Source organism: Aaosphaeria arxii, assembly GCF_010015735.1.
Source record: "Aaosphaeria arxii CBS 175.79 unplaced genomic scaffold BU24scaffold_1, whole genome shotgun sequence".
In the NCBI taxonomy this organism is placed as follows: Eukaryota; Fungi; Ascomycota; class Dothideomycetes; order Pleosporales; genus Aaosphaeria; species Aaosphaeria arxii.
The window spans coordinates 2,711,696-2,724,969 of NW_022983474.1; the positions used below are offsets into that span (position 1 = coordinate 2,711,696).

At 49.0% G+C, this 13,274-nt stretch overlaps 3 protein-coding genes across 3 annotated transcripts; 2 read left to right on the forward strand and 1 right to left on the reverse strand.

Annotated features, from left to right (window-relative positions):
- The first annotated feature begins 308 nt into the window (after nucleotides 1-308).
- Nucleotides 309-2,680, forward strand: BU24DRAFT_19296 (uncharacterized protein). Its single transcript, XM_033521724.1, has one exon. The coding sequence runs from the start codon at nucleotides 413-415 to the stop codon at nucleotides 2,552-2,554; it is 2,142 nt and encodes a 713-aa protein (XP_033389666.1). The 5' UTR covers nucleotides 309-412; the 3' UTR covers nucleotides 2,555-2,680.
- Nucleotides 2,681-5,910: 3,230 nt separating this feature from the next.
- BU24DRAFT_19314 (Opi1-domain-containing protein) lies at nucleotides 5,911-8,357 on the forward strand. The gene is made up of 2 exons (XM_033521726.1): nucleotides 5,911-6,538; nucleotides 6,792-8,357. Exons 1-2 carry the CDS (start codon nucleotides 6,088-6,090, stop codon nucleotides 8,156-8,158), a joined length of 1,818 nt encoding a protein of 605 aa, XP_033389667.1. The 5' UTR covers nucleotides 5,911-6,087; the 3' UTR covers nucleotides 8,159-8,357.
- A 1,840-nt stretch (nucleotides 8,358-10,197) lies between these two features.
- BU24DRAFT_404347 (uncharacterized protein) lies at nucleotides 10,198-10,704 on the reverse strand (the record flags this gene model as incomplete). The annotated part of the gene is made up of 1 exon (XM_033525640.1): nucleotides 10,198-10,704. One exon carries the CDS (start codon nucleotides 10,702-10,704, stop codon nucleotides 10,198-10,200), a length of 507 nt encoding a protein of 168 aa, XP_033389668.1.
- Nucleotides 10,705-13,274: the final 2,570 nt, after the last annotated feature.

A 13,274-nucleotide genomic window follows, 5' to 3' on the forward strand; every position in this document is an offset into this window, starting at 1 on the left:
GACTCAACTAAGAAGAATAAACAAAGAGAGTGTTTGTGAAAAGAATAACCATGGTTTCCTCTACCTGAGGCTTTCAATGAATGTATTGCCCAATTAGGCATCATGTGTTCGCGCGTTTGTCACACGTGCCCACGCGATCACTGAAGATCACCACCCAAGAGGGTCCGAGCGTTGAAGCACCTGAACCCCGGCGGCTATCTTGAAGCTGAACAACAACATCAATATTGGACGATATAGATCTTACCAAACCCTTACTTTCTATTCATCAATTCATGTCTCTTATTAGTTCATCTTTGGCTTTATTACGCAGTATATATCATTCAAGGCCAGGAGCATTTGAAGTGTCTAACGACCCAACCATTCGACGAGGCTGAAGAAGAGTCATACACCTAGGCATCTATAGGCTGGACACATGTTCGAGGAGACGACGTCCAATCTCGAAGATGTTGCTGGAAATGCAACCGGGGAGAACCAAACATGGCCCCGACCATTCAAACTCGCCGCTGAACCCACTATAAACTACAAACCATATTGGGATCACACCTTGTATCGAGGTCCGAACAACGAGGAAGTCAAGGTGACTTACTGCAAGACCAAAGAACAGTCCGAAAATGCCGCTCAAGCTTTCTTGGGTGAAGAGTTGGTGGGATTCGACATGGAATGGGTGATCTCATACAAGAAGGGAGAGATACGGGATCTTCAAGACGAAATATCGATGATACAGATCGCCAGCGAGCACCAGATTGCACTCTTCCATATTGGACAGCACGTGGGTAAAACGACAGACGACCTGATTGCACCATCATTACGCAAGATCATCGAAAGTCCCAACATCGTCAAGACGGGGCATAACATTATGTCTGCCGACTGCGGCCGACTGCTCCAGTACTTCGGTATCACGGCGAAAGGAATATTCGAGTTATGTCACCTTGACTATCTTGTCACCCATGGACCGACCGAACCGTCAAGAGTCAACACTGTCATCAGGAACACGAGCCTTGGGGCGATGGTGCAGAAGCATCTCGGATATCCGATGTGCAAGGACGACGACATACGAAAGTGCAACTGGAGGAGGGAGATTTACGCCCATTGGCAACCTCACAAGAAGAGGCTCAATTATGCGGCTGCTGATGCCTATGCCGGCCCCATGCTGTATCATTGTATGAATGCGCAGAGATTGGCCATGGATCCCGTTCCACCTATGCCACTGCTTGCGGACAAGTACCTGCCTTTCAAGGGAGCGGGGAGGCAAGCTATTCGCCTGCATTCAGATGTTAAGGGTGAAGAGTATACAACAGCTGAGAAGGTCTTCGCAGTCGCAAAAACCACCATTGTCCCGACCGAAGAAAATCAGACCAATGTTGAAACTATCGATTTGACAGCAGATGGTGGAGGAGTGCAACTTGCTAATGTTGAGGCAAACAACGGCGAGTCGAAGAAACCCAAGTCCTCATTCGAATCGAGTGTGGACCAAGATCCTTTGAATGGTACGGAAATGCTGTTGTATGACCGATTAGAGAATTGTCGCAACGAGCTAGCGATCAAGCACAACTGCGAACCATATGCAGTGACGTCGGTCGCTGCACTCAAAAGGATGGCACGAACAAGACCAGATAGCGCCTATCGTCTCAAGAAGATTCGCGGTATAGGAGGGGTCTTCGTTAATAAGTACGGAGCGGACTTCCTTAGGGTCATTGCCGCATTCAATGACGAAAGCCCCAACGCCCCAGATCCAGTGCACACCCCTCGGACTGTATCTACCATTCAGTTCACGACCCCGCCAGCACAAAGTACCAAGTCACCCGCTCCCAAACTAGAGAAATCGCCATTCAAGGAGCTCGACGCGACCGAAAATGCTCTATTCGAAGCCCTCAGATCGAAACGAGCCCATCTTTCCCGTATGGACAATTTACCCGCATACGTAGTTGCCCATGATCTAGTACTCAAGAATATTGCGCGTTCTCAGCCACAAGACACTGCAAGTCTCCGCATGGTCAAGGGCATAGGACCTATGAAATTGGAGAAATATGGTTTGCATTGGCTGGAGGTGATTGATACGTTTCTCAAAGCCAACAACCCTCCACCGAGCGTCTCTTTATCGAAGGCACCGGTCAACGTCAATGTTCCCGCCAACGCCAATGCAGCTTCTATATATCCACCGAAGACTCCCAATAGAGATACACATCGGAATGGCGGACCGTCTGTAGCGCGAACACCACAGCTACATACAGGTCTATCATTCACCTTTGAGAACACAACCCTAGACTCCGGAACAGATCGTGTGGGTCCTTCCAAGTCGAAAAGATTAGTTTATGACGACGACTCGCCCATCTCAGATCAAACCTTTCTCTCTATTGAGAAAACCATCCTGGACTCCGGAACAAACCGCGTGGGCTCTTCTAAGTCGAAAAGAGTAGTCTATGACGACGAATCGCCCACCTCAGAGCAAGAGATCTTTCTCACCCCTCCATCGAGGCCCAGTTCCGCTTCAGGTCTCAAGAGAAAGAGGAACATATCTGGATTTTTCGGCGAGAGGGAGGCGAGGAGGTATTGAGAATATCATCCTCTTATTAATTGGCTTCTACTGTTGGGTACAAAATAGTAGAGCGGAAGAGGTGTCGGAATAAGCAAGAACTTGAGTTTGAACATGAACATGTTTCTGTTCATTTGTCCTCTCTCTTCCTTTGGGACAAAATCTCCAACTACGATTCATGCGGTGTTGATATACAGGGGGCTTCATGCCATCACCTGTCGGGCTACGATTCATGTTTCCTTTTTCCTTTTCTCCTTATTTCTTGTTTTCCTATGTTATCATCTCATTGTTTGTTCTCAACGACAACATACGACCATTTACGAACACCACCCCATTTCCTCGATCGATCAATTTCCATCTCGATGATACTCCCGATATATCCTGGCATGCAAGTACACATCTATCACACATTTCTGTTACTGCAAATCTTTTCGAGATATCACCCAACATCTATTCCATATATCCTATCTGATTTGTCTTTCTTTCTTACCTATGTCTCACATCTTCTTTCCTTATGCTGTTACCGGTACTCAAGCCAATAAATACATTAGCATAAACATGAAAAAAAAAGCCTATACGAGATACCAAGAACAAAACCAATTCCAATTTTCTCGAAATAGAACAGACTGTGACTAAGTACTAATGAACCTTGATATATTCGTTATACACACATGCATACACATGTATATTATACCTCATATACGCTTCCTATCTAACTTTCTACGACTTAGTCGCGTATATTAGTTACCATAAACATTCATGTATCTACGCATGTACCGAGGTATATATAATGTCGTTCCAATAACCCGCTCTTTCTCGAATTTTACACAGGCCGTAGATCGATTAGCCTACCAATCCATCCCCCAACCATGAAACGCATTGATAACAGCGCCGACGTCTACCCTACTCCACCGTCATTGTCAAAAACATACTCAACATCATGTTTTCGTTAAATCGTTGAACTGGCACGAAGTTTACTTCCCACAATTTTAGGGTTTAGCTATCTACCTATCTCGTTGGGACGGCGAATGGCAGGGACAGGAAGAGGGTGACGATAGCCGGCATCGGAGGGTAGTCCGATGGATGGTGTTGAGGTAGGTATTAAGCTTTCATGTGAGAGGTACTACGAAGTACGTAGAGATTGGCGATACGTATTACATGGCTAGAAAACAGCAGAGATAGTGACAAACGAGGTGGTGAGAGATATCATCTCACAGCGATCGAAATGTATCGCAACAACTGACCAGTCTACCATCGCAAATGGACTACCATACAAAACAGTACTCGAACTACCACTACGGCGGTAGGTACTCATCAACATATTCACCCAACGTCGAAATTTGGAGTATGTAGGAAGAACAGGCAACTCAACCGGCCCATGCTTAACCCACAACTAACAACAACAATAACCACCATACCTACCTACCTACCTACCTACCTACTACATCAAGCAAACGAGCGAGTGGGGTCGAAACCACGGTACAGCCCTTCGTACTCCGATATGGCACTGCACTGCACCGCTTACAATCAGTAATCACCCCCCTCCCAATCCACCGCCTCCATTTATCCCGAGGGACGAGAAAATAACTATGGGGTTTCCTCGTTCGCGAGACTGGGCAGGCAGCTAATTAACTAACTAGCATCAAATCGGGGGTTTGTATCTCATGATTTATTTTTGTGTGTGACAATTCTGACGAACGAACGAGATGGGGAGGATCGAAGGAAGGGGAAGTGGTAGCCTAGGTAGAGATGTGATTGGTTGGATCAAGTGTATCGTGAGTCCGCGACAACGGGTCTCTGTTTGCTCAGCTCGGTTGCACGGCGTTTGCGAAGGTCGTGCAGTGGAGTTGTGCTAGACGTGACATGACATGGCGACGTTAATGATGATACAAGCGCCTGGGAGGGGAGAGAGAGAGGGCGCGGAGGGTTCAGATGTCAAGGGGATGCTCCGCGGATTAGACGCCCTATGATGATCAAACTTGTAGAGGTTGTGGCTTTCATTCTTTTATTGTTCTTGCCATCTTATTTCCACAACCGAGAGACAGACACAGGTAGAGTCACGGAGAGAGACACGACAGGGACAGGGACAGAGACAGAGGGATCTCATGTCAAGCGACAAGCACGTGTCAGCGGATGGTTTTTTAGTGGAGTGGAGAGACGAGTGGAGTGGAGTTGCGGATCGGCAGTCGAAACTTTTGGTCAGGACAGGACAGGGCGGATTTATTGATTAGATAGTTTTTGTGTCTCCAGTAACGACCCTGGATGATGCATTATTGCGATTGCACAACAGGTCGGATGCATGGATGTTTGTTGTTGTGGTTATTATTGGGGGGTTTTTCTGGAAGATGCGATACGATGGATGCTGTTGACGTGCTCCACGATACGAGGAAAGGGTCGTCAGTTGTGAGTTGTGCCTGGCGAGGGCTATCGGAGTAGGGCGTGTTTCAATGTGTGTATAGTTAATGTACGAGTAATGATAGCAATGAGTCGGTCCTCTGAGGATCGTGATTGTTGTCAAAGCGATGAGGAGGCAGTGATTGCACCTTGATGTCGCAATGCTAGGTGTGTTCAACTGTTACATGTGCGTTTGCCTGCCCTGTGTGTCTATCTCCTGACAGCAGATAGTTACTGATAGACGAGGTCGGTTAGACAAAGGAGTTGAGGAGTTGTGCGAGTGTGGCGTTCGGGTGAGAAAGGTTATCATCAAGCCTTATTCTAGTAATCAGTCTTCTGTTCCCCTCTAGTGATCGGAATGAGTAGCCGTGGGTGCGAGGCTAACTGACAATTCGTATTGATATGTTCCGATGAGGTTGACGCCAGTGAATTGACCAATGACGAGGAGTATATCGGTTCAGATGGGTGTATTGTAAGTATGGCGAATACTTCCGTTCAGGGCAGTCGGATGATGATGATAGCGAAGATGAGAAGATGACAGGGGATGCGACCATCACATGCTTTTTCCACGTCTCAAAGTTTCCCTCTTCTCTTAGTGAATCTCTAGTTACTCTTCCTCGTCTGCCTCTTCCGCCTCCCCCCCCCTCTCGCCCCCCCCAATCAATCCAATCGAATCAGGCCAATCCAACCCCAATCCCAATCCCCCAAAAACTCTTGGTCTGTCATATGAAAGATGATTGACGAACCAAATTGACTGCGACCTTGCGCACGCCCGCCTTTTCTCATCTGTCTCTGTCGTCCTCATCCGCCTCCCATCTTCCCTCTCTGCCCTTCTGTAGAGCCGCTATCGAAGAATAGTCCTCCGTCATCTACCACCATCACCAGATCCCATCTCTATACTACCACCACCACCACCACGGCTCCTACAATAACATCGCATCGCATCCCATCACTCGATCTCTTCCCCACGCCATGGCCTGGGAATTCTAGGATGCTCGTATCCGCCATCTTAGTCGTGCCACTACTATTGCTACACTCTAACTCCGACATCTGATCTCGACTTCGGCGCACGATCCTCGAAGGACCACATCCTCTCCCTTCGCGACGTCACGACACGGCCAACAAATAAGGCTTCCTCGATCATACACGATTCCCACATCATGCAACGAGAACAACAGCAGCAGCAGCGCCCGCCACCGCCGGCCTATATCCAGCACGAACCCGAGTCCCTCAACCTCCCATCCGTTCCGACACACGCTCTCCCTTCTCCACCACAGCACAATGACAGACTTCCGGGAATAAGATCTCTCGACCTTCCCAATGCCTCGCCTGCAGTGCGCAATGCATCCAACCTCGCAGATCTTGGCGCGAGCAACTCGGGAGATGCCATGCAGTGGGCGGCATTGCCTCCACTCAACAGTGCGACATTTCCCAAGGTGCCGGACAATATACCACGAGGGGGCATGGATGTAGACGTTGGCAGTCCTATGGATACGGGTAGTGTGGCGAGCATACACGATGATGCTGCCCGACGGAGAGAAGCGAGCATATTGAGCATGGACGATGACGAAAGAGCCGCTGCGGAGGCATTGTCAGGATTGGGGAATCCAGGTGAGTTGTACTTTCCTGTTCGCTGTTCATTTTCTTCGTCGTCTCCTTGGAGAACATGGTGCAATAATGCGGCTCGCGATCGCGGTGGTTGATGTATGTGGAAAGAAACATTCTTTGCTAGCATGTGCTCCGTTTGCCGTTGCCCAATGGTCCGGAACCTCGTTCCTTCCAGTACCCATAAACCATTAACCTCTCCCTTGCGTCCTCTTATCTATGTCCGCCTTCTTCGCTTGCTAACCCATTTGTGACATAGATTATGCCCGCTCCCCCGCGTCCCGATCCATGACCATATCTCGCGACACAGCGAGCGCAGAGCCAGAACCGCTCCTATCGCTCATCACATCGAATCATCCCTGGCTGGGCGGGACCATCAACGGCTCTATATCTGCCTATAACACAACCAAGACGTACTCGCCTCGCTTCGTCAAATACGGCGCCGAGCTGATCGAGCGCAACATCGGCTCGACGGTAGTCAACACTGTATCTTCCGTGGGCCGGCGCACAGGAGTGGAGAAGAACCTTCGTCGATATCTAGGCGAAGTCCATCGCCGACCCAGCGATCTCGAGCAAGGCGACTCAGAAGTGGCACGCAAACGTCCCAGACGAGGAAGCCCCAAGCCCACGGCCGATGCCATGGACATCGACGAGGCCTTCACTACCCGCACAAGAGGCGGATCGCATTCGAGCTATGCGGAGACACTCCCCGCATACGACGACCAGCGCTCGCCAAAGTACGAAGAGACTGTCGACACAGACAATGAGCAGTCAACGGGCGAAAAGGCCGACCCGGAAACATCACAAGACCGCCGTGTCAACTGGTCGACCCAGTTGATAATGACAACGTCCGGCTTGGGCGTTGCACTATCCGACACCTCCCTCCGCTCCCTCAAGATCTGCCTCAGCCTGCTGCGCAACGCAACCACATCCATAGACTCAATGATGCGAGCATTGAAGCTCGTACTGGAGGAATACGAATCCGCCGTCTCCTCTTCACAATCTGACTACCCCGACGAGAAGGCCCTCCACCGCCAAGACTCAGACGCTGCCGCCAAAGACGCCCACGTTCGTCAGATCGCCAACAAGATGCAGGCGCTTTCGACGGACATCTGGCAAACATTACAGCGCGTCGTGCAATCCGTCTCGCACTACGCAGGCGGTGCCCTCCCACAAAATGCCTCACAAGTCGTCCGCACACAGCTGCTCTCGATTCCACAACGCTGGGCCTCCGCCTCTCGGACCGCCAACGAGCAACGCAACGGTCACGGCGAGCAGTCGCAGGGTGCTGTTGGCGGCCGCGACGAGGAGACCGCAGGCGGAGGCGAGGTCCGCGGCGCAAACAGGATGGTTGCATTCGCGCGGGAAGGTCTCGACATGATCGGACAGATCACGACCGTCGTCGACGGCACCGTCCAGAGCGCCGAGGCGTGGCTCGACAGGATGGGTAGGAAGAATGGCGGCAGCGCTGCCCGCGAGAGCGTGAACGGAGACGAGAGTGCCGCCGGCTCCAACAACTTCCATCAGGGGTTCAAGCCTATCAATGGCAATGGTACTCCTACGACTACCGTCGTCAACGGCACTGGCAAGCCGTTCTCACCAAAGGACGAGAAGACCGGTTTCTAAACGTCTCGCCTTTTAGTCTCTGTTGAGAATATTACTACTTGCCTTCATCAATGCGATACCTCCTCCTTTCATCTTCTATCAAATATATCCCCACATTCACACCTCGATATCTCAACATCTCACTAAAACAATCTTTCACACCATGTATCTATCTAACGAAAATCCCCCACCATCCACACACGGATATTCCATACACATATATTTCCTACCAGTTACCAGTATACTACAACACAGGCGTTCCAACATCTTCAACGGGGGGAAAACAAATATACTCTTTACTTACCTCACCTCACCTTACCTTACCTCATCCTCTTCATCTTCACTTTCCTCCTCCCCCTCCCACACCCCTCCATTTCCATTTCCATTTCATCCTTCTATTCGTCTCGGACAATCGAGTTTCATTTTTGCGTTATAGGGTACGGAATAAGGACAATCAGGTGTTGGTAACCTGGTAAATTCTCGTGATTCAAGGCTGTTGTTCCTGTGCGATTTTGCGTTTTTTGCGTTAGATTAGGAATTAGGTAAAGAGCTGCGTGTGTTGAAATATCAATTCTTTTTCTCTCTCTCACTTGGATGATGTTACAGTAGGTGCATATACATATGATGTCTTGTTAAGGAGAAATGAAGGTGAGATGAGCTGATCCAAGACGTCCTTCCTCCAAAAAACCGATGTTACAATGTGGTAGGTACCTTAAGTTATTCGATGGGGGGGTGATGTGCAAAATGTGGTTTCCGGGGATTGGATGGGGAGGGTAAAAATATGACGAGCTCCGTCTTCTGCGTCGAAATACCAGATGATGATGAGTACACAGGGCTAACTGACCGCTGTGTGGTTTGAAGTTGGATATCATCGGTAGGAATTCGAACTGGGACTGCACTTCTTATTCGCAGTTTCTGAGAAGATGAAGGAGGATGATGATGGTTCGGGCGTAAGCAGCTAGCTACTATGTCCATCAAGTCGCTCCTCCGACGAGACCTCCAAAACAAGTATTTAAAATCACAAAACTTAACCCCAAACTTATGGCTACATCTGCCAAAATCGACGGATTGGACTAACAATACAAAAAAAGAGACAAGCAAAGGGAAGCAAGGAAGATGAACATCCAAATCCAACCAACTAACAAAAACCTTAAAAGAACCAAAACTAACAATGAAAAAAAAAAAAATCAGGAAATCAATTCCCATTCTTGTCTCTTTGGAGAAGTGTGAAGTGCCGTTACTATTATTGTTTATTATCCGTTCCCTGACTTTTCTTATGCACGTACGTACGTACATCCTCTCTCACTTTGCTATAACCTTCGAACCTACCACGGCGATCGTGAAAGTGAGAAGACGCGGTAGGGTCGTGAGAGGGAAGTAATTGTATTTTCGAGGATAGTGTAGTGTACTGTAGCATACATACATAGTACGACAAAACAAATACCCAACCAGCGAGTGCTCGAGTGTGAGATATACGTGGGTACATACCACCTCGTCTCCTCTTTCTATACAGTGAGAAAGTTATCGGCTATGACTGAGTTGAGAGTATACGCTACGGCATGGCATGAAGACGATGGAGAGGGTGTGCATAAGGGGGTTAAGGTAGTTTCACTGCTGTAATTTTGTGTATTCATGGACGTTACTGAAGGATAGGATAAGGGTGACATAAATGTCAAGAACAAGAAAGATAGTTAGAAACTCAAAATACAGAGAGAAGACATCTCGTACTGAACGTCAATGATAGGGATGGAAACATGAAAGAAGCAAGTGGAGGGTCTCGAGCACGTCTAGACGGAACGACATCTGTGATACACCAGGGCGCAAATCTGGATTGAAACATTCCTTTTATTGTATTCTTCAGGCATTGTTTTCGCCTCGCGCATATGGTAACGAATGAATAGTGATATCTAGTGATGATAGTGGATGTGGTGGTGGTACAGCTAAAGAAACCATCCTGCACTGCCCCCGAACGCCTCGCGCCGACTCACTCAGTCACTCACTCACGAACGAGCACCGCTATTTCTCTGAATCCTTTCGTAAAGTGCGGTTTTGACCAGGAATCAGCCATACGAGGCAGAAACCCCTATCGTGTGCTCTTCGCCGATCCGTCGCTCAGTGTCGCGTCGAGAGCCTCCCACCATCCATCCACCTACCCCCTGCTGGACGGCGTGTTCGGCGAGCTCGTCGACGTAGAAGAGGACGAAGAAGACGAGTTCGACGTGCTCTGCGACGCGGGCGAACTCGCCGACGTGTTCTGCGGTTGGAAGAACGGGTGTTGGTTGTTGCTGCTGCTGCCGCCCGCGGAAGGCACGTTCCTGACTTGGAAGGGCGTGAGGCGGATTGGGGGGATGAAGCCGGACATTGTCGTTTATGTTAAAACGGGAGGTGGAGTTTTTGAGTTTTTGTTTTTGTTTTTGGATTTGGAAAGTGTGGTGGTGGTGTGGAGAGGAGAGATTTGGGTTTTCTCGAGGTTGCGAATGTGCGTGGGATTGTTTGTTTGATTCTGGGGATTGATTGATGGCTTGGGAAGTGTGGTTTAGTTTGACTAGAGGATGAAGTCTACACATGTCTGTATTTATACAGACAACAGCAGGGAGATTGTCATACGGGAAGTATGGTTTTTTCTTTTTTTGCTTTCCAATCACCGAAAATACATCATTGAGACAATTCCGAACGAAGAAGAACACGTTTGTAAAAAGAAATGCGAGGAAAGAGAGAGACAGAGGGATTATGCCCACCGCTACCCCCCCATGGCGACCGGCCGGCTTGGTTCAGGGCATCTTTACGAATGCGATTGGACACGGTGCGAGACGGTGACGGGTGACAGAAGACGGCAGTCGGGAAGTGGTGAACGCCTTCGCACATGATACCGCGTCACTCGCCCGCGGGTCTCGAAGGGTTACCTATGGAATTAACGTGGTGTGTGTACGCCTTACGAACGAGGCGTTGCAGCCTGGTGGTGGTGCCCGCTAGGAGAAGAGGTTAGCCAACGCGATTTGATTGTTTGCTGTCAAGATTTGCGATTGATCTGCCCAGCCACGGTGTGATGAACTCGTGTTTGTTTAGAAATCAACTCTTGAATTCGGGTAGCTCATTGGAGGTGCGAGAGATCTCTAGGATGAAAGAGGACAATGGCTGTCCCTGACCAGAGTCTCGGAGTCGGCGTCGACGGCAACATGGTGACCGGTATGAGGCTAACGGACAGGTTGAGTCAAGCGTACTCTTGAATATTCGTATTGATCCTGTTCGAGTGATGATGTTATGATGGCATTGTCTGAAGCTGTTCGACATGAGTGGTGGAATGGAAAGCAGCTGGGGTCGGGGTAGAGGGGTGAGGTCGGAGAGATGGATATTTTTGGAACACTGGCCTGCAGGCTGATCAGGGAATGAGGACCTGTCGGGACGGAACCGAGAGATAGGCACGTGTGGACATGTAATGGCTGCATATGGGCGCACGAAGCAGCGAATGGGAGAGGGATCAGTCGAGGAGCGGTGTCAAATTGGTACTCGGCAAATGGTACATAGGTAGGATCGTTGAGATGAATGCGATGGGAGCGGGAGGGGCGAGATAATGTGCTCGAAATAAGTGTGATGAGATGGGGCGAGATGCGCGACCTAAATGATCCTGGAGCCTGGAGCTGAAGATGGTCTGTATGAGGGAGGATTTTGGTGGATCTGTTGTGAATATACCGAGTACTTCGTAGAATGAATGCGAATGAATACTTGTACGGAGCCAAGGCGGTATGCACGATGACACGATTACCCGAGGATGCGATCGTTCAACTGTGACAGGTCGATGGTAGATGCACTTTGCGAAATTGAGGCTGATGGGAACACGTTGGTATATGACAGGGTACTCGTAGCTATGAACGAGACAAGGTCGAACAGAGTACACACAGAGTACATACACTGTAGGTACGGAGCATCGTTGTAGGAAGGGCTGACCCGACGCCCTTACTTCTTGAAATTAACAGTATGAGTGCTTTTGTATCGAAGTTCACTCATGTTGATGGATCTTTTAGTTGACTTTTTGAGGGTTTAGATACTGTGTTGGATCGTACACTGGCCAATGGTGGTGGTCCATGTTGATTATTGGGGCAGAATCAGTATGAGCAAATATGAGCCATTCTGAGAGATACAACGATACCGGCGCAAAAGCAACAATAATGGCTTTACTGTTATTACTACGCGAGTCTAGGTCTAGGACAGGACATCTCTTTTGTTTCGGCACGACCTCGGTTTCTCAGCCTTGTCGTTGTCTGCAACCAGAGAGATTGTGGGTTAGTCAAAGTGCGAGTGTTGTTCGTTCCGCGAGGATAAACTAACTCGTATGTAGCTCTCCCGTAATGCGCTTTTGTAGCAAGCCTTCGACGTAGGTGGATTTGATTCACAGTGGCAAAACTTCGGGAATAAGAGACATTCATCGTTCAAACGAAGAGTTTGTGGAGGAAACCAGGGGGTATTTGTCCAGAATGGGACGACTTGGTAGTCAGGCACTCCATCCAATGGGAAGGGAACCGCCGACGAGAAGAGTGGATGGAACCAAGGTCCGGCCAACCGGTCGTCAGAATTTGCAAGTGTAAATCTGATAGCGGTAGAAATTGCCCGCGAGTCTAGTTGAATGTCTCACCTTCAAGTTGTGTGCGCGCGAGTAAGTTGAAATGGAGACAAAGGGGAATGCGATGTCAGTTGTAGAATTCGGGGGCGACTCTGGAACGCGGTAGCACAGGACAAAGGCCGGGTAGGACGAGTTTAGTCCACAATGGGGTAAATCCTGTCGCAAAGCTGACAATTCCAACGGTGGAGCCGGTGGGGCTCTTAAATGTGTATCGTACAAAGCAATCTGTTCTGTGCAATTCTCGTCTTCTTGAGGTTGAAAACTTGAGACGCAGGAGATGATGGATGATCAATCAATTGTGCACTCTTCAACGGGTGCGCTGATTACTTATTTATACTATTAGCATTACGAGTACAGATATTAATTGCTTGTATCAGATTTGGATCTAGGACATGCCCGAAAGTATAATTCATTGCGCAGTATGGAACGTAACGTTAGTGATTTCTCGCGCGTCGCACAGTGTCCAGCCGAACGTTTGTTTATCCCGCACTTTTGATTCGAACTGTCTGACTCACCTGT

What these genes read in the sequence shown, in the direction of transcription:
- BU24DRAFT_19296 (XM_033521724.1), top strand. Translation starts at nt 413, where the DNA reads ATGTTCGAGGAGACGACGTCCAATCTCGAAGATGTTGCTGGAAATGCA.
- BU24DRAFT_19314 (XM_033521726.1), top strand. Translation starts at nt 6,088, where the DNA reads ATGCAACGAGAACAACAGCAGCAGCAGCGCCCGCCACCGCCGGCCTAT. An exon ending in GTCAGGATTGGGGAATCCAG is followed by an intron (nt 6,539 to 6,791) that starts GTGAGTTGTACT and finishes TTTGTGACATAG; the next exon opens with ATTATGCCCGCTCCCCCGCG.